At 43.9% G+C, this 19,936-nt stretch overlaps 1 protein-coding gene across 8 annotated transcripts in view; it reads left to right on the forward strand.

Annotated features, from left to right (window-relative positions):
- The window catches only part of LOC143961269 (uncharacterized), a 217,974-nt gene that overhangs the window by 140,000 nt on the left and 58,038 nt on the right, over positions 1 to 19,936 (forward strand). For 7 of the 8 annotated variants that reach the window (XM_077470512.1, XM_077470513.1, XM_077470516.1 and 4 more), the window contains 4 exons: positions 3,772 to 3,887; positions 5,087 to 5,148; positions 10,249 to 10,391; positions 15,038 to 15,097. The exons of the other annotated variant lie outside the window; for it this stretch is intronic. In XM_077470512.1, coding sequence (XP_077326638.1) covers positions 3,772 to 3,887; positions 5,087 to 5,148; positions 10,249 to 10,391; positions 15,038 to 15,097 — 381 coding nt within the window. The remainder of the gene's footprint in view (positions 1 to 3,771; positions 3,888 to 5,086; positions 5,149 to 10,248; positions 10,392 to 15,037; positions 15,098 to 19,936) is intronic. 8 annotated transcript variants of the gene reach the window in all.

Here is a 19,936-nt window from a genome sequence, read left to right on the forward strand (position 1 = left end):
AAAAAAAATGTTTAGACTTTAGAACCACTTTAAATTAATCCTGTCACAATCTAGGTAGTTCAAAGTCCTTTTATGAAGTTTTTATCCATATGGTGGCAACAGTGTCGTGCAATTTCAATGCAGGATGAACAGTGTTGTCACCCTATTACAGAAAATGGAGAAACAATTGATCTACTAGTAAGATTAACAGATAATAAAACTATGTTAACAGGTGACTCAGAAAAACAAAAACTGCTGTGTTATTTCTACTCATAGGACTGCATCATTTGTGTAATTTCTTATACTGGCCAGTAATTTGGTGGGAGGGCTCTTGTTATAATGAGCAAAATTGGACAGAATACTTGTACAATATGGTACACTTACCTCCTAAAGCATCCTCCTCCAGCAATGTAAGGTCCACACTCTCCCTCATTGCTCTGTCGCTGTCATCTTCTTTTGGTCTTTTTCTTGGTTTTGACACAAGGGACATAACGTACAACCAGTGGGGTGTGTCCCTTGTGCTGATGTTGCTTCTGTTAGGCAAAATCCTAATTTGTTCATGTCAACCCTACTGTTATAATCTCCCAGGGCAGCAGGGGTTAATAGAACTAAGGGGCGGTCATAGGCGATCAATATTGCCCAACTATGCCTGCCCAGCTTCTCCATTCATACTACAGCTTCTATGAATGAAACAAGATTTATGAACGGGGGAAGCTTTCAATCATCTGCCTATCCTCCATTCATAGATTGTGTTTCATTCATATAATGTGTGGTACAGCTTTCATGAATGGAAGAGGTGGGCAAAAACGGAGGGTATAGCTGAGAACATAGATGAGAGCCAATGACAGTGCTTTAGCTCTATTAACCCCCACAACACTGGAAGATTATTGCAGTGGTGGGAAGGAGGTGGGGGGGGGGGGGGTGGACAGAGGAGGATTTCATCAGAAAAATTGACACATGCTACTGAATTGCCTACACACGGTCACACCAAATTCCGATAGTTTATAACATGGTGACGTACAACACGTACGACGGGACAAGAAAAAGGAAATTCAATAGCCAGTTGCCAATAGCTTCTGTCTCGTAGTTGAATCTGAGCATGCACGTTTTTTGGTGTGTCGGAATTGCATACACACGATCGGAATTTCCGATAGAAAGTTTTTCTGTTGGGAAAATTGAGAACATGCTCACATCAATTTTTGGCTGGCGGAAATTCGGACAGCTAAATTCCGATGGAGCATACACATGGCCGTATTCCAATCATGTGTACGCGGCATAAGTTGTACCCATTGTGCTGATTTTTCAGTTTTTTTACACTTAAGCCACGTACACACGGGCGGACTGTATGGCCTACTTAGTCCGTCATACAATCCGACGGACAGTCCGTCATACTTTCGAATGAACGGACTTGACCACACACACCACTTTTTGAGCGGACTAATACGGCGTACTAAGTCCGCCATACTATCCGCCCTACTTTTGAAATGAACGGACTCGCCCACACACGCAGAGGAAAGTCCGCTCATTTCGAGCGCGTCTCCAGGTAGGCGGGGCCCGCGAAGGAGACGTCGCTGACCCCGCCGCCTGGTATGGACTTAAAGGGGAACCCCAACGCCGAAAAAAATCGGCGTGGGGTTCCCCCCCAAGTCCACAACAGACCCTTGTCCGAGCACACTACCCAGCCGGCCAGGAAAGGGGGGCGAGCGAGCGCCCCCCCTCCTAAACCGTACCAGGCCGCGTGCCCTCAACATGGGGGGGTGCCTTGGGGAAGGGGGGGCCGCGCTGCCCCCCCACCCCAAAGCACCTTGTCCCCATGTTGATGAGGACAAGGGCCTCTTCCCGACAACCCTGGCCGTTGGTTGTCGGGGTCTGCGGGCGGGGGGCTTATCGGAATCCGGGAGCCCCCTTTAATAAGGGGGCCCCCGGATACCGGCCCCCCACCCTATGTGAATGAGTATGGGGTACAATGTACCCCTACCCATTCACCTGTAAAATAAAAGTACAAAAAAAACACAACACACAAGATAAAATACTTTATTGCACAGCTCCGGGGGTCTTCCGTCTTCGGGGGTCTTCTCGCCGGACTCCTCCGCTATCTTCTTGTAGCTCTTTTGCTAGCGGAGGAGTCCGGCTTTCTTCCTCGCCGCCGGCCTCTTCTCCCGACTTCGGGGGTCTTGTCCCCCTCTTCGGTTCTTCTGCCGGGCCACCGCGCCTTCTTATAGCTCTTTTACAGGCGGTGGCCCGGTCTTCTGTCGCCGCCGCCGCCGCCTTCCGTTCTTCTTCTTCTTCTTCTTCTTCAGGAGATGTTGCCTCGACGATCTCTCCGGCCGGAATGCCAGGGACGCACTGCGCGGCCACTTATATAGGGACAAGGGGCGGTGTCACATGGCTTTATGTCACATGGGTTGGTCACATGGGTTGATGTCACATGGGGACTATGACATCGTAAGGAGGCGGGGTCACCATGTGACACCAACCCATGTGACATAAAGCCATGTGACACCACCCCTTGTCCCTATATAAATGGCCGCGCAGTGCGTCCCTGGCATTCCGGCCGGAGAGATCGTCGAGGCAACATCTCCTGGAGAAGAAGAAGAAGAAGAACGGAAGGCGGCGGCGGCGGCGACAGAAGACCGGGCCACCGCCTGTAAAAGAGCTATAAGAAGGCGCGGTGGCCCGTCAGAAGAACCGAAGAGGGGGAGAAGACCCCCGAAGTCGGGAGAAGAGGCGGACTCCTCCACTAGCAAAAGAGCTACAAGAAGATAGAGGAGGAGTCCAGCGAGAAGACCCCCGAAGACGGAAGACCCCCGGAGCTGTGCAATAAAGTATTTTATCTCGTGTGTTGTGTTTTTTTTTGTACTTTTATTTTACAGGTGAATGGGTAGGGGTACATTGTACCCCATACTCATTCACATAGGGTGGGGGGCCGGTATCCGGGGGCCCCCTTATTAAAGGGGGCTCCCGGATTCCGATAAGCCCCCCGCCCGCAGACCCCGACAACCAACGGCCAGGGTTGTCGGGAAGAGGCCCTTGTCCTCATCAACATGGGGACAAGGTGCTTTGGTGCTTTTGCCAAGGCACCCCCCCATGTTGAGGGCACGCGGCCTGGTACGGTTTAGGAGGGGGGGGGGGGGGGCGCTCGCTCGCCCCCCTTTCCTGGCCGGCCAGGTAGCGTGCTCAGACAAGGGTCTGTTGTGGACTTGGGGGGGACCCCCAACCCGATTTTTTTCGGCGTTGGGGTTCCCCTTTAAGTCCATACCAGGCGGCGGGGCCAGCGACGTCCCCTTCGCGGGCCCCGCCTACCTGGATACCCGCTCGAAATGAGCGGACTTTTCTCCGGGCGGGAAAAGTCCGCTCATTTCAAAAGTACGGTGGACTGGCATACACACGTCCGCCGAAATGCGAGTACGACGGACAGTATTACGGAAATTCCGAAATACTTAGTCCGCCAGACTGCACGCTGAAAAAGTCCGCTGAAGCCCACACACGAGCGGACTGTCCGCTGAAATGTGTTTCGACGGACTAAGTAGGCCAGACAGTCCGCCCGTGTGTACGCGGCTTTAGGCTTTAAGGCAGACTAGATATACAGGGTCTCTAGCTTAAAAAAAAAAAGATCTTTTACAAGAATTGTAGGAATGCGGAGCCTCTTCTGTAACGAAAGCCTATCTTGCTAGCAATTTCTTTTAAGGATACAGCCTTGAAAACTCACTGCAGCTTTTGTTGCATTACTTATTTATGTTGCAATTATTTGTTCTTTAAGTAGCATCTCTTTCTCTCTCTATCATTTTACAGCTGTTGTCACTATAACAATCAAAGTAACTGTTCAAATCAATGAAAAGTTTCAAGATGCTCTCTTAGACAACACCACCGCAATATATGTCAATTTTACAAATCGGTTTCAGGGTCAGGTATGTTTTTTTTAATTTAATATTTGTTTTCTTCATCACTATTTTGTGTCCTATGATGCTACAGGTCCTTCCTCTGCTCCTCCAGAGGGGGTGGTGGTACTGTGAACCCAGGTGGCATAATAACATCTCCCTTTGGAGTCAGTCTACAACAGCTTAGGCACACAGAAAGTGGTCTGAATAATTTTATGGAGGTGAGAATTAGAGGAGATGAAGGAGGAGCTATTGAGCAGAAGGTCTTATAAGAAGCAAAGAGGATGTTTTGAATGATATTTTGAGATAAGTTTGGTGGTAAATCTTGGGGAAAAGAAGTGGATGGCTTTGTATGTTGTAAATATTGTGACTTTTGGGGGAGTGGAAGGAAGTGGAGGAATTGGAAGAGAGGGGTGGTGAATACTGAGTGCTTGGTAAGGTGGATGAGTCGGATAGCAACATTCATGATAGACTAAAAAGAGCATAGCCTGTGTAGAAGTTGGGCTTCGAGGAGGGAGTTGCAATAGTTGATTTGAGAAACAAGCAAGGTAATTAATAGCTTGGTGGTGTTTTTGGTTAACCCTTTCTTGCCCACCCGCCATGGCCTCTTAATTAGGTTTTAAGGTAGGAGAGCAGGACAGACTTGCCATTCTTGTTACCACTGTGGTAGGTTATCACAGTGGTCACATGATCGGGAGCCCATCCCGAATGCTCTTGATCATAGTGGAGGCCAAGAGATTTAGGAACAGCTTGGTCACTATGCTGGAAGCACACAGCAAGCATGTTATCAGGACAGAAACCTCAGCCATCATGGATGCATATATGTGGACTGTGTGCGTAAGGGCCCACCCTGCTTTCCACTCTACACATGCATTACTTATTTGGTAAGAGGCTAAGAAGGGGTGAATATTGGAAATGTTAGAAGTGAAGGTGGCACAGTTTAGACAATAATGGGATTTGGGGTTGATAGGATAGAACAGAGTCCAGGATTACACCTAGCACACTCACATAAGGGGAGTGAGTGATTGTTGTGTTATTCACCTTGATGGAAATGTTGGCAGAGGGTGCAAGGAAAGAGGAAATATTATCATCTCAATTTAAGAAATTTAGTTTTAGGAAATTATGTGAAATCCATAATGATATGTCAGTTAGTAATTAGTGATGTATGAGACTAGAGGGATATGGAGAAATATATATGTTTCTCTTAAAACACTCTCTTTGCCTTACAGATGAAAATGTTCTACAAAACAAATCTGAAAAAGGATGTGGAAATCATTATACTATCAATTTCGTAAGTAATAGGCATATGTAGCGCTCACCCCCACAGGATGCACTGAGAATGACCAAGGTCTCCCTAAGGCTGGCCATACATGGCTGAATTTCGAAAGAATTTTCTTTTGAAAATCAGAAAATTTGTGCGTTTTGTGATCCGATGGTGCCACCATTGATTTCAAAGTTCGGCCAACCAAGTCTTCAATTTGACCTCATGTTGCTACAGAAAAGAATTTTTGTGGCTGGGAATCTTTTTGTGGATTTATTGCATGATATTGGAAAATTAGAGGGTTAAGGGTGCAGGATGCTCCAAATGCTAACAACCACAGAAGGACAGTCTCTTAGCACAAATCCTATAGCAGTAGCCTTTGTTGGAGACAAAAAAGAATGGCCAGTTAACCTGGGACTCTATAAGCAAGCAGCCTCAGTCCCTACAGCAACCTCTGGCAATTACTTTCCCAAGCACAGCTCTGATCCCAGATCAAGGTCAAAATTACTCAAAATGTATGAGGACAGCTGCTGCCCACTACATCTTCCATGTGACACTCTTCAATAAGCAAGAAAAGGGATCCTTCTCCAGGTCAGTGTCCACAGGTGATATCCTCCAGAAAATATCCTTTAGTCAGATCACCTTCAGGCCTTCAGCCCATGACATGTTGAGGCCCAACACCAACTTTTCAGTACACACTCTGCTGGCATCCCAGGGGCAATAGTCCGAGCAAGCCTCCCAAACTTTTATCCTCTCTACAGCCACCCCCCCCCCCCCCCCTCCCAGGGATTGGCTAAGGTTGGATAAATATTCTTTAGTGCCTGACCATACCAGCTGTTTCTGGAAGTTCTTTCAATTGGAAGACAGGAGCAATCAGCCACCAAACCGAGGGAAACCTGACCAGACTGACCTGACCAGACTTTGGGAATTGAGTATTGAGGTGTAAAAGAGTTCAACTGGGCATACTGGGAATCTGATATTTATGTGATCTCAATTGTGGCTCAATTTTTTCGAAAAATGATTTGAATTAATTTTTCACTATTTGTAATCCACCATTGATTGAGTTGAAGAAAGCATATAGTGAAAAATCCAATGGCTTTCTTAATGATTACTAAAAGGGGTTTCTGTTTTGGTAGATTTTTAATCAATTAGAATTATTATTTTAGTCTATCAAATGTGCCAGTGTAATTCCTATTAGGTTGCCTTTACAATATAAATCACTTTCATGTTAGTGAAATCATATCATATTCTATTACAGTATATTGTTAATTGAAAGCTGGTTGAATTGCCTGAAAATATGTTAACACCAATTATTGCAGTTATGCATTAATCCAGTTAAAGAATATCCAAACCACAAACCATAAAATGTAATATATTGAGCAGAAGTTAGTTTGGTTTGTTTAATTGCAGTATTAATAAACATCTGTGTGCATGAACTGTCTAAGGGCCCTTTCGGATCAGTGATGATCCGCCCCGTGGATATCCGCTGAGCAGGAAAATGACAGGTCTGTATCTGCACACTGCACAGGGAAGGACCTGTAACAGCGCCGCTCTCCCCTATGGGAGATCGGGTGACGACGGACCATAGTGTCCGTCGTCACCCGATCCAATGACGGATGGAAAAATAGCTTTTTCCTCCGTCACACTTTTTCGGATCGGAGCGGATCAGATGTCAGCGGACATGTCACCGCTGACATCCGATGCTCCATAGAGCTCTATGGAGCATCCGTTCAGGTCCGCCTGAAAAACTGACAGGCGGATCTGAATGGATCGGTAGTGTGAAAGGGGCCTAAATGTGTGCTTAAATCAGCTTGGGCTGTGAGAGGTCCTGGGGGAATTTCCCAATTTAAAAAAAATAGAATGTTTGGTGGATTAATAAATAATGCAGAGTAAAATTTGTGGAGTATGCTAGTATTTGGGGATTTATCCTATTACAGAGTCTAAGAGTAGACATTAATTTAAAGTGGTCTTTCGGCAAAAAAACACATACCGTAGCTGCTGACATTTAATATTAGGACACTTACCTGTCCTGGAATCCAGGGATGTCAGTACCCCAGCCGATGTTTCCATTGACTGTCAGGTGCTGCTGCCGCCATTGCTGGTAAGGGAACCCGGCAGTGAAGACTTGGGGCTTAGCAGCTGGGTTCCTACTGCACATGTGAGAACCTCTCTGCGCTCTCTTACTGGCCCGACAGCAGGGGAAGGAGAAGGGAGCCAAACTTCTGATGTACCTTGCCGCTGCGAGGTCCAACAGAAGTGGGAAAAGTGTACCTATCAGAAACAGGTACCTGCTCAACCCGAAATGTTCCAAATGTTACACTGGGGGAGGGGAAGAATCAGATAAATGGAAGTTCTATTTTTGGATAGAACTCCGCTTTAATCTTATGAGGGAGATTGTTTGCTTGTAATGTGCCAGTTCCGTATTTTTGTAAATATTGTGGTCATTCCACCTAATGCTTTTTAGTTCTCTGTATTTATGCATTCCTCTTTATTTGTACCTGTTGATTCAGTCAGTAACACATTTCCTATCTTAGGGTGGCTACTCAGTGCTCCACTCTCTCTATGGAGGAACAATGTAGCCATCCCTGGATAGCAGCATTGTCAACCAGTAGTATAGGCTGGTATTAGGTGGAATATTGGATTTAATTAGACACGTGTCTAACAAACAAATTGTAATTCCAGCTTTCACTTGTAATGCTTACAGAAAACATTTTTTTTTTCTTTTGGGATAAAGGTTTTATATAAATAATAAAAGCTGATTATTGTAAGCACCCTGTCATTGTTAATGGTTTTTCTCAACCCTCTAACTGACACCTTTGCTGGATTGTTTGGCCTGCTAAAAGAAGTTGAAAAATAACAGACTTACTGGCTTGATCACCAGAAAATAAAGGGGAAAAAAACGAAAAAAAAGAAAACCAATGCTGCCACCAGATCTATGCATTGGTATGCTGCAATATATATAATACGTTTTGGTTCAACTAGCCTTTTCTGGGGAAAGTCCATGGCGTCAAGCCGGGCAGTGGGCAGAGTCACATCAGGTTGGGCATGAGGAAAGTCCATGGCTTTAAACCGGGCAAAGTGCAGCTGGAGCTGAGCAATGGGTACAGACACATCAGGCACATAAGTACGTAAAGCTGGGTAGAAGGCACAGGAACCTCAAGCTGAGTAGCAGGCATATCGAGCTGGGCAGCAGGCACATCAAGCCGGGCGGCAGGCACATCAAGCTGGGTGGCAGGCACATTGAACTGGGCAACAGGCACAATGAACTGGGCAATAAGCATGGGCACATCAAGCTGGGTAGCAGGCACGAGCACATCAAGCAGGGCAGCAGGCACATCAATCTGGGCAGTAGGCACGGGCACATCAAGCTGGGCAGCAGGTGCAGGCACATCAGGCTGGGCAGCGGGCACATCAAGCTGGGCAGCAGGCAGAGGCTCATCAGGCTGGGCAGCAGAAAGGAACACATTAGGCTGGGCAGCAGACAGGAACACATCAGGCTGTAACTCTAGCACTTCAGGATGGAACTCTTGCACTTCAGCTGGAACTCTTGCACTTCAGCTGGGACTCTAGCACTTCAGGCTGGAACTCTGGCACTTCAGGCTGGAGCTCTGGCACTTAAGGCTGCAGCACTAGTATGACACTTCAGACTGGGATACTGACACCGGAACTTCAAGCTGAGACAGATTGGTGGGTATGGAGGCAGGTTGAGTTAATGGCAGGATCATTTTGGTTGGAAAAAAACTTTTGTTTTTTCTTTGGTTTAGCCACTGAAGGTAAGGGGTGCAGCAAAATCGAATGGAGAATTGGAATATGGGAGAGAAGAGTTAACAGTAGCTGGGGGAAGTCCTTGTGGGTTTGTAGGCAGCTGAGAAGAGGCAGGGAGCAGTGACTGCATATGAGTAATTGGTTGGGAGCAGCGTATACTGGGCTGCGACTGAGGTTTACATGGGTGATGGGGAAACATACATTTGGGTAGGCTGGTGTCTGATGGCAGAGGTGGTTTGTTTGGCTGGGACTGATTGCATCATGCCTGACCATGCCGAAAGTATAGGTTGTACAAACTGTAGTCTTTTTTAATCTCCCTATCTAACAAAAGACTGAGCAGACACAATGTACTCAGCAATCACCTGTGGGGAACAGGCTGAGTAGGGCTCACAAAAATCGGCGGGGTCATCTGCAAAAAGCCACACAACGGATACAACCTGATTTATGCTAAAAGGAGGAGAGAAATCATCATTTCCCTCTGGAGTACGGATTTCGATCAAAGGCTGCTTTCCCAAAACAGTATATAACCCTGATCGACCAGGAAGTGAGCCAAACGGATAGTTTCAAACAACTGGTAAACAGTCCATCCTTTCCTGGCAACAATATTCACCGCTTTCAGATGCCAGCAGAGAAAAATAAATAACCTCATCGGCATTCATGTTGTGACAGAACCGTAACTGTGCCACAAGTGCCTCACTTCATCTTACCTGTGAAGAATGAGGACAATTACCCTCTACCCCAACAATGGATCTGAAATGGCCTTACTTTACTCCATGAATACAAGGAGCCCAAAAAACCCATTATTGCCACCAATGGACTGATATAATGAATAAATAATGAGTCTTATCGGGAGATAAAAAAAATAAAAATAAAAAAAAAAGAACAGAAATAAATATATTTTTAAATGCAGTTAGTATAAGTTCCCAAAGGTCTTCTTCTGTCTTTCTCCTGTGATCTACTGTACTGACTAAAAAATGGAGGATCAACATCAGGAGCCAATCAGGCTTTTCTTAGTGGCGATAAGCCATCACTGATCTGCTGCTCCTTCATTGTCCAATAGCAGTGTTCTTTACCAAGCTGAACCTCTGCTGCAGAGGAGATTAGGGACTTGGCTGTGCCCTTTGGTAGTGGTGCCTTGATCATAAGAGCAGCTGAACAAAGTAAAAAACACTTTGGAAAGTAAAAAAAAATATGTCATATGTGCTCGTGGTAAATTATGAGTCTTTTCTGCCTTTCCTATACTGGTGGTTATTCCCATACAACATTAGCCAGCTTATCTTAGGAGTTTACTTGTTTTGTGGTGGTGTTCTTTGTTGTGTTTTGGTACATATTTACAGTTTTAATAGATTTTTTTTTTTCTTGCAGCTCTGGAAGTATTATCGTGGAGCACTTGGTTTATATTCTATCTAATTTTCAAACTGCTGAAGATGATAAAGAATTCTTTGCCACATCTCTAAATGCTATCCTATATCAACAACAGTGCATGAATGATTCATCAATAGATAACAGTAAGTATGCTCATTTGTGTTTACTAAATCTTGTATCTGGGAATTTTTATTAATGAGACAGTACACAATAAAAAAAGAAATATGCATACTCTATTTTTAGGATAAAAGGAAAGGAATACAGCAAGTGTTGTGGGGACAAGGAGGACTGGCAAAACCTTCCCTTGAAACTTCACCTTGTCGTCATGATGAGGATAAGTGCATAGCTCCCAACTGTCCCTGATTTTGAGGGACTGTCCCTGATTTGGAACAATGTCCATCTGCCCCTCTTTCCCCCTCATTTGTCCCTCATTTTGGTCTGATTTATATAGTTTCCAGCACTAAAACCTTCATCTGATTTCTAAATTGCTGCATTTGTAAATTCTAAACGCCAATATAAAAGAATAGCAGTGGTTAAAAAAAGCACCTGTGGGTTTAATCAATCTTTTATTATTTGTGCAATTCTCCTTTAAGGGGGCGTGAGAATGGGTGTGTCATATGCCTGCATATTTTTGCTGATGGGTGTCCGTCTTTCCCATCTCAAAAGTAGGTATGTAAGTGTCTAATCACCACAGCCCTGGATCTGTGGATGTGGGGTTCTGTAGTGGGGCCTTTTTGGAGTTTGGAAGCCCCGTTTAGAACAAGGGGACCCTCAGATATCTGTCTCTCACCTCTATGTGAACGAGTACAGCCTGGGTACATAGTATTCCTTGTTAATCATTCAAAAAAAAAAAAAAATAGAGAAAAGTAAATAAAAACAACCAGAACATATAAAAGTCCTTAAGTGAACTCCCAAGAAATGTCCCAAGATGTAAATTCAACATTAGTCATGCTGTGGATCCATCATTAATCATGATGAGCATATCTGAATGACACAACAACCCACTGCTACCCCTGTCACAAATAACAGTTCTTCAGAACTTCTGTAATGTAGATGTAAATAACAGCTCTGGGGACCTGGGTGACATCACTGACTAAATATTGTCATGGTCATATTTCATCAACAGTATCACCGTGAGCATCTTTGGCTTGTTTGCAATTTGAAGCAAGCCAGCAAGAATCTGTTATTTAACCACTTGACCACTGGGCACTTAAACACCCTTAATAACCAGACCAATTTTCAGCTTTCGGTGCTCTCGCATTTTGAATGACAATTACTCAGTCATGCAACACTGGACCTATATGAAATTTTTGTCCTTTTTTTCACACAAATAGAGCTTTCTTTTGGTGGTATTTAATCACCGCTGGGTTTTTTATTTTTTGTGCTATAAAGGAAAAAATACCGAAAATTCTGTAAAAAAATGAATTTTTCTTTGTTTCTGTTAGAAAATTTTGCAGATTAGTAATTTTTTCTTCATAAATTTTGGCCAAAATTTATACTACTACATATCTTTGGTAAAAATAAGTACAAATTGGTGGATATTATTTGGTCTTTGTGAAAGTTATAGAGTCCACAAGCTATGGTGCCAATATCTGAAAATTGATCACACCTGAAGTACTGACGGCCTATTTCAATTCTTGAGACCCTAACATGCCAGAAAAGTACAAATACCCCCCAAATTACCCCTTTTTGGAAAGAAGACATTCCAAGGTATTTAGTAAGAGGCATGATGAGTTTTTTGAAGTTGTCATTTTTTCCCACAATTCTTTGCAAAATCAAGATTTTTTTTACTTTTTTTTTTTTTTCACAAAATTGTCATATTATCAGGTTATTTCTCACACACAGCATATGCATACCACAAATTACACCCCAAAACACATTCTGCTATTACTCCCGAGTATGGCGATACCACATGTGTGAGATTTTTACACAGTGTGGCCACATACAGAGGCCTAACATGCAGGGAGCGCCATCAGGTGTTCTGGAGCACCCAGGACAATTCTGACATTTCTCTCCTACATGTAAAAATCATTATTTATTTGCTAGAAAATTACATAGAACTCCAAAACATTATATATGTTTTTTTAGCAAACACCCTGGAGAATACAATGGTGGTCTTTGCAACTTTTTATCTCGCACGGTATTTGCACAGTAATTTTTCTAATGCTTTTTTTTGGAAAAAAAACAGTTTTGTGCTTAAAAAAAAAAAAAACACAGTAAAGTTAGCCCAATTTTTCCATAATGTGAAAGATGAAGTTACGCTGAGTAAATAGATACCTAATATGTCACTCTTCAAAATTGCACACGCTCGTGGAATGGCGCCAAACGTCGCTACTTGAAAATCCCCATAGGCGACGATTTAATTTTTTTTTACTGGTTATATGTTTTGAGTTACAGAGGAGGTCTAGGGCTAGAATTATTTCTCTCGCTCTAACGTTCGCAGCGATACCTCACATGTGTGGTTTGAACACCGTTTTCATATGTGGGCGGGACTTACGTATGCGTTCGCTTCTGCATGCGAGCACATGGGGACAGGGGTGCTTTAAAAAAAACATTTTTTTTTTATTGTTCATTTTACTTTATTTATTTTAGTTTGACATTTTTTTCCCCAAAAATAATTTTTTTGATCACTTTTATTCCTATTACAAGGAATGTAAACATCCCTTGTAATAGGAATATGGCATGACAGGTCCTCTTTACAGTGAGATATGGGGTCAATAAGACCCCGCATCTCACCTCTAAGCTGGGAAGCCTAAAAAAAAAAAAAAAGATTCTGACTTTGATCGTATTAGCGATTCGGTAGAAGCACCGGAGGGCGGCATGAGGGGGAGGGGGGATGTCTATGGCTGGGTATTGCAGGGTATCTCAGAGTATGGCTGGGTATCTCAGAGTATGGCTGGGTATCTCAGAGTATGGCGTTGCAGAGTATTGCGTTGCAGAGCATTGCACGGTATTGGCGGGTGTTGCAGAGCATTGCAGAGTGTTGCAGGGTATTGGCGGGTGTTGCAGAGCATTGCAGAGTGTTGCAGGGTATTGCAGAGTGTTGCAGGGTATTGGCGGGTGTTGCAGAGCATTGCAGAGTGTTGCAGGGCATTGCAGAGTGTTTCAAGGTGTTGCAGGGCATTGCAGAGTGTTGCAGGGCATTGCGGAGTGTTGCAGGGTATTGCAGAGTGTTGCAAGGTGTTGCAGGGCATTGCGGAGTGTTGCAGGGCATTGCGGAGTGTTGCAGGGCATTGCAGAGTGTTGCAAGGTGTTGCAGGGCATTGCGGAGTGTTGCAGGGCATTGCGGAGTGTTGCAGGGCGTTGCGGAGTGTTGCAGGGCGTTGAGGAGTGTTGCAGGGCGTTGCGGAGTGTTGCAGGGCATTGCAGAGTGTTGCAGGGCATTGCAGAGTGTTGCAGGGTAATGCAGGGTATTGCAGAGTAATGGGGGTATTGCAGAGTAATGCAGAGTAATGGGGGTATTGCAGAGTAATGCAGAGTAATGGGGGTATTGCAGAGTAATGCAGAGTAATGGGGGTATTGCAGAGTAATGCAGAGTAATGGGGGTATTGCAGAGTAATGCAGAGTAATGGCAGGGTATTGCAGAGTGTTGGCAGGGAATTGAGGGGTTAATTTTCGGTGAGCAGCGATGTGGGCACTGCAGATGCAGCCCACATCGCTGCTGACACCGATCTCTTCCCCCTCCGCTGTACCGATCGGTACAGAGAGGGGGAGGGAGGAACCGGCGTCATAACATGACGCCGGTTTGTTTACAAGTGATCACTCTGTCATTTGACGGAGGGATCACGTGGTAAACGGCCGCGATGAGCGGCCGTTTACCGTGATTCGTGATGCGCCGGGTCCACTGGACCCAGCGGTCACGGATGCTCTCGTGTGCGCGCCCCAGGGGGCGCGCGAGAGCAGAATTCTGGGAGGCCGTTAATTAACGGCCTCTCAGAGTTAAACAACCGCCCTGAAGCCGTTAATCGGCAATGGGCGGTTGTTAAGTGGTTAAGGACAGTGATAATCTCGCTTCTAAATGACAGACTTCTGACTGCATCATCTAGAAGTTCGGACTACTAAACAGGCCAAATCTAGCTAGCTTGTTTGCCCATTCCCAGAACAGCGGAAAGGCTGGGTTGTGTCAAACTTATGGTCAACTAATACAAAGCTCATCTCTAAGCGCCATGGATAAAGTTAGAGTCTACATCCGTATTTAACCCTTGGGGAGTATTTTACCAAAAACAAAATTCTTATTGCAGGGACTGACTTGTATCTTGGTGCAGACTTCTGGGGAAATCAGTGAGCCAATCACACAAGCAGAAAATTAAATTTCTGGGTCCAATTTGTACACCAACAGTGTATAGAACACCTTCAGGTTTCTATATTGTATTGATTTTTTTACAGAAAATTACAGCTCTGCAGAATAAAAAGAAAGGACATGTTTAACAACATTAAATTAGAATATGGCTTGTGTAGCAACTGTATTTTCTATGTTATTTTTATTTGCCACAAAATTGGAGTTTTAAATTATACAGATGATGACCCATAGTGTACTTAAAATAGGTAACATTATGTATGGATTTTTTTTCCCAAAGGGAACCTTTGGTAAGAAAAACAATGGCTGCTATTAGTAACCTGTTTCTGAAAATATTAGCATTCTCTGGATGTTTTTCTTCATGAAGCCCATAGTGTAGAGTGCTGGTATTTATGTACTAAGACATGTTCTGAAGACATGAGCAAACAAATCTCCTTTTTAATAAACCATTGTTTTAATATACCATAACACTGTAACTTTTTTATTTTACAGTTACGTTCTGCTTCAATTTAACAAGATTTGAGCCCGGGACTGTAGTTGATCCAACAGCAGGTACTCTCTCTCTCTCTCTCTCTCTCTCTCATAAACAGACTGGTAAACCAGGTAAAGGTGTCATTAAAGTAATATCCTTTAAAGCAGTGGTCATCAACCCTGTCCTCAGGGTCCACTAACAGGCCAGGTTTTATGTATTACCTTGGGGAGATGCAGACTAGAATACTGCAATCACTGAACAACAAATGATATCACCTGTCATGTAGTTCAATTATCTTGAAAACCTGGCCTGTTAGTGGGCCCTGAGGACAGGGTCGATAACCACGATTTTAAAGGATGAGTCTGCTCTAAAGTATTATTCAGTAGCACGAGGAGCTTGTAGACTAAATCAGCCAGTCTTATATATCTTGGATCCACCAACATTGAGATCTTCCTGTTAAAATTCCCAACTCTATTCCCATCCACTTGGGAGTATTTGGTGTTCCTGATGAACTTTCTGGGTTCCAGCTTCTCTCTTTACATTCTCATAATAGAAAATAACTAATAATGCCATCAGGCATATTGGGAACCGCCAATGCTGGTGTGCAGGGATATCACCAACAGAGTGCCTGAGGGACAGAAGAACACAGCAGTGGTTTAACCATTTGACTGCCAATGCTTTATATCAAGCATCATGTAGTGTCATTAAAAAAAAGCCTTGCCCAGTATTTCTTTCCTTTCTTGGTCTTTAATGGGATTATGTCTTTTTTATTCTTCTTCTCCAGCATTGTGTGCACAAGTTCCCAACATTCTAAATGTATAATATCCAGGGGTGTTTTCTGAATGTATTGCCTTTGTGGAAGTTGGGCTCCAGTGTTGACCTGCAACAAGGGGGAGCCATGTCACACTGCAGCCACCTGCCATGGTCATTATTTAACAACTTCCCATGTGGAGAAGGTGTCAGCTGCCTGTCCACCCTCTCACTCTCCCCTCCCTCTATGGTCATTGCATTATCTTCCTTATCCTCAATATTTAAAAGGGGGGACTGGCATATGATGAAAATCATCCTTCTGCAACAAGTCAAAGATCTTGTGATAAAATAATTTCTTGGCTCCTCAATGCAGTTTGTGGCAATGGCGGGATTAACAGAAGAGTAGGAAAATGGCGCATTAGCAACGGTTGCAGACAACTAGTTGTTCTGTGCCTGGGAAGAGGAAAAAGAGGATGGTTTTGTTAGTCACTTTACTACGGCCTGCACATGCTGCAGCTGTAAAACATGATCACTCTGAGGCCTACCTGATATTTTTCAAATAATGGGAATTGCCTATATTTAAGGGAAGCTATGGCAATAAGAGGGGAATTGTGTGGTGCTTTGGTGCACACAATTTACTGCACAAGTATAATTGTAATTTTTTTTAGTTTCAGATAGATTTGTTATGTTACGAATTATGAAAAAATTATTAGAATTCAGATCAGTTAAAAAACGATCGACTGATTTGAATTCTGTGTGAAGAAATAGCTGGCTGTTAAGCAGCGGGCCGGGAAGCCGTCTGCCTGCATCCCTAACAACCATGAGTTATCATCTAACAGCAGTCTCCCCCACTGACAGATAAATGTAAAGAAAACAATACCAGCAATTGCTCGGTAATAGAATTTTTTTTAAAGAAACGGTAAAGGGGAACCCCCCACAAACAAAAAACGGTGTGGGATCCACCCAATGTCCCTACCATACCCTTATGCAAGCATGCAGCCCGGAAGGTCAGGAAAGGGGGGGATAAGAAATATCCCCCCTCCTGAACCATACGGGGCCACATACATGGGGGTTGGGTGCTTTGCTCTGCCCCCCCCCCCCCCACCGCAAAGCACCTTGTCCCTATGTTGATGAGGACAAGGGCCTCTTCCCAATGACCCTGGGCTGTGGTTGTCGGGATCTACAGGTGAGGGGGCTTATCAGAATCTGGAAGCCATCTTTCTATGTGAATGGATATCGGGCACATAGTACCCGTACCCATTTTCCAAAATATAGTAAAATACAGAGACAGTTTTTGACAAATTGTTAACAAATAAATAAATAAACCTTTTCCTAACCTGTCAGGTTGCGAATAAGGGTCTGGTAGGCATTTTGGGGAGCCCACACATTTTTTTAAAAAACATATTTCTATTGCCGGCAATGGTATTGTATTTACGGCAATTTAAATGTCATTTCATGCATTTTCTTTTCTTTAAAAATGTAATTTTTGGGTCAGCATATGCTATACATGCTACAGAAGCACCACTTTACAGGCAGTCTAAGGGGAGACCCCAGGCACTATATTTAAAGGAATTTTTCATTTTTATTGTTTCACTTAAAGTGGGAACCCCTGTGTGTGGAGTTACCTATAACACAGGCTGCAGCAAACGTAGTGTTTCTAAAGAATGAAAAATCAAATTTTTGAGTCAAAATCACATGAAAAAAATAAAGAAAAAACAACGTGGGGTACCCCCCCCAGTCCATATCAGGCCCATTGGAGCTGTTATGGATTATAAGGGGAACCCTACTCCAAAATTAAAAAAAAATTGCTTTTGGGTCCCCCCAAAATCAATAGTAGGCCCTTATCCGAGCATACATCCCTGCAGATCAGATAAAAGGGGAGAACACAGGAAGCGTCACCTAAGTGCAGTATTAAGATCAGTTTTTTTAATGGAACGGTAGATGAGAACCCTCACAAGAGATAAAAAATATATAGGCTCATCTGTAATCCAGTGGTCCAAGGGGCTCCTGTTGTCCGGAAAGCACGTATTTTGGCCAAAAGGAACCAGCGTGGAATGCACTGATGTGATATCACGGACAGTGGGATTACATCCGGGGAGCTGTGGCAGTTGAAGAAAATGGACTAGCAGGCTATGCGCTCAGAGCATCAGCTCTTTCTACAGGCCTGGGGTGGCAGTGCCTTCAAGATGCTATTTATGTGACTGTGCTGTGGGTCAGTAGATCCCAGTGTGGACACTGGTTAAAATTAGCCACACAAGGGAATTAGCAATAATGGGGGTTTAGATGAGAAAACCAGGTTCAGTAGATGACAACATTGTTGCAAAAATACATCAATCAAATGCATTTTGAGAGTCAAATATGTCTAATAAGCAAAGTGTTCCTCAGGAGACTTTTTTTTTAAACTTTAAAATACTTTCAAAAAACGTTCAAAAAACTTAGAAACACAATAAAAATGGATTAAAAAATAACAGAATAACAAGAATTGATAATTGGATGAGTATGCCCATAAGGACAATCACAGGTACCTGTATGCAAGTGGGGACAGTGGGTACTAAGAACACACATATGTGTATGTTACAGGTATATACAGTATCTCACAAAAGTGAGCACACCTATTCACATTTTTGTAAATATTTTATTATATTTTTTCAAGTGACAACACTGAAGAAATTACACTTCGCTACAATGTAAAGTAGTGAGTGTACAGCTTGTACAACAGTGTAAATTTACTGTCCCCTCAAAATAACTCAACACAGCCATTAATATCTAAACCGTTGACAACAAAAGTGAGTACACCCCTAAGTGAAAATGTCCAAATTGAGTCCAAAGTGTCAATATTTTGTATGGCCACCATTATTTTCCAGCACTGCCTTAACCCTCTTGGGCTTGAGTCCTCTTCCGCTCCTCCAGGACGACATTACAGAACTGGTGGATCTTAGCCCTTGTACACGTGGTTGGACATCCCGACAACAAAATCCGTGGGATTTTGTCCAATGGATTTTGTCCGAAACTGGTGTTGCATACACACAGTCGGACAAAGTTGTTGGAAAATCCGATCGTTCGTAATGTGATGACGTTATTTCGTTACGATGGGACTACGTTCAGGCTAGTAGCCAACAGCTTTGGTCTAGGAATTTGATCTGAGCATGCGTGGCACTTTGTCCGATCGGAATTCTCTACAAACAATTGGACAAAGTCCGATCGGATCATGTTGTTGTAAAATTTTATAGCCCAGCTCTAAAAGTTTGTCGGTCGGATATTCCGACGGAAACAGTCCGATGGAGCGCACACACGGTCGGATTATCCGACAACACGGTCCGATCGGACATTTTCCATCGGAATGTCTGACCATGTGTACAAGGGCTTAGAGACTTTGTTCTCCTCCACCTTCCATTTGAGGATGCTCAATAGGGTTTAGGTCTGGAGACATGCTTTACCCTTTATGTGGATGGGGACAAGGGCCTCTTCTGGACATCCCTGGGCTGTGGTTGTTGGGGTCTGTGGGCTCAGTGCTTATCGGAATCTGGAAGCCCCCTCTAACAAGGGGACCCCCAGATCTTTGCCCCATGTCCCCCCCATGTGAATGAGTATCGAGTACATCATACCTCTACCCATTTACCAAATAAGTGTCAAAGAGTAATAACCACAAGAAACTGTTTTTAACAATTCCTTTATTTAAAAAAATAAAAATAAATAAAATAGTGTCCCTCAATGTAAATCCAAAAAAACGCTCCGCCTCCTGGGAGGCCTTCCACTGACTCCCGATCTGAGCTTTGACAGTTCCTCAGGGGATCAATGAAAGTTCAGGGCCTTCAGGAATGCATGTGAACTTTATTTTGCTCTGCAACCAAGGACTTTTGCACTTGAGACGATCATAGTAGGGTTCATTGTTTCTCTGTCTGATGAACCGCAATCCTGGGCTCATAACCCATTGGCGCAGAAGAATACAGCACTGAACTCTGTTTCCACATTATTTGAGGCCATGGCTGTCCTTTGCGATGATCCACAGCTACTGCTGAGTCTGCCCTCCATACCCTCGTACAGGACCGATGACCTGTGGAAGACTACATTGTGGATTTCTATAAGTGGTCAACTGATACCGGATGGTAAAGGATGGGGCCATCCAGCTACATCACCCAGTGGCACTGCCCTTTTCTGAGGTCACGTGA

This window comes from Lithobates pipiens, unplaced genomic scaffold (genome assembly GCF_037356315.1).
Source record: "Lithobates pipiens isolate NorthernLeopardFrog02 unplaced genomic scaffold, aLitPip1_a1.2 Scaffold_8, whole genome shotgun sequence".
Classification (NCBI taxonomy): Eukaryota; Metazoa; Chordata; class Amphibia; order Anura; family Ranidae; genus Lithobates; species Lithobates pipiens.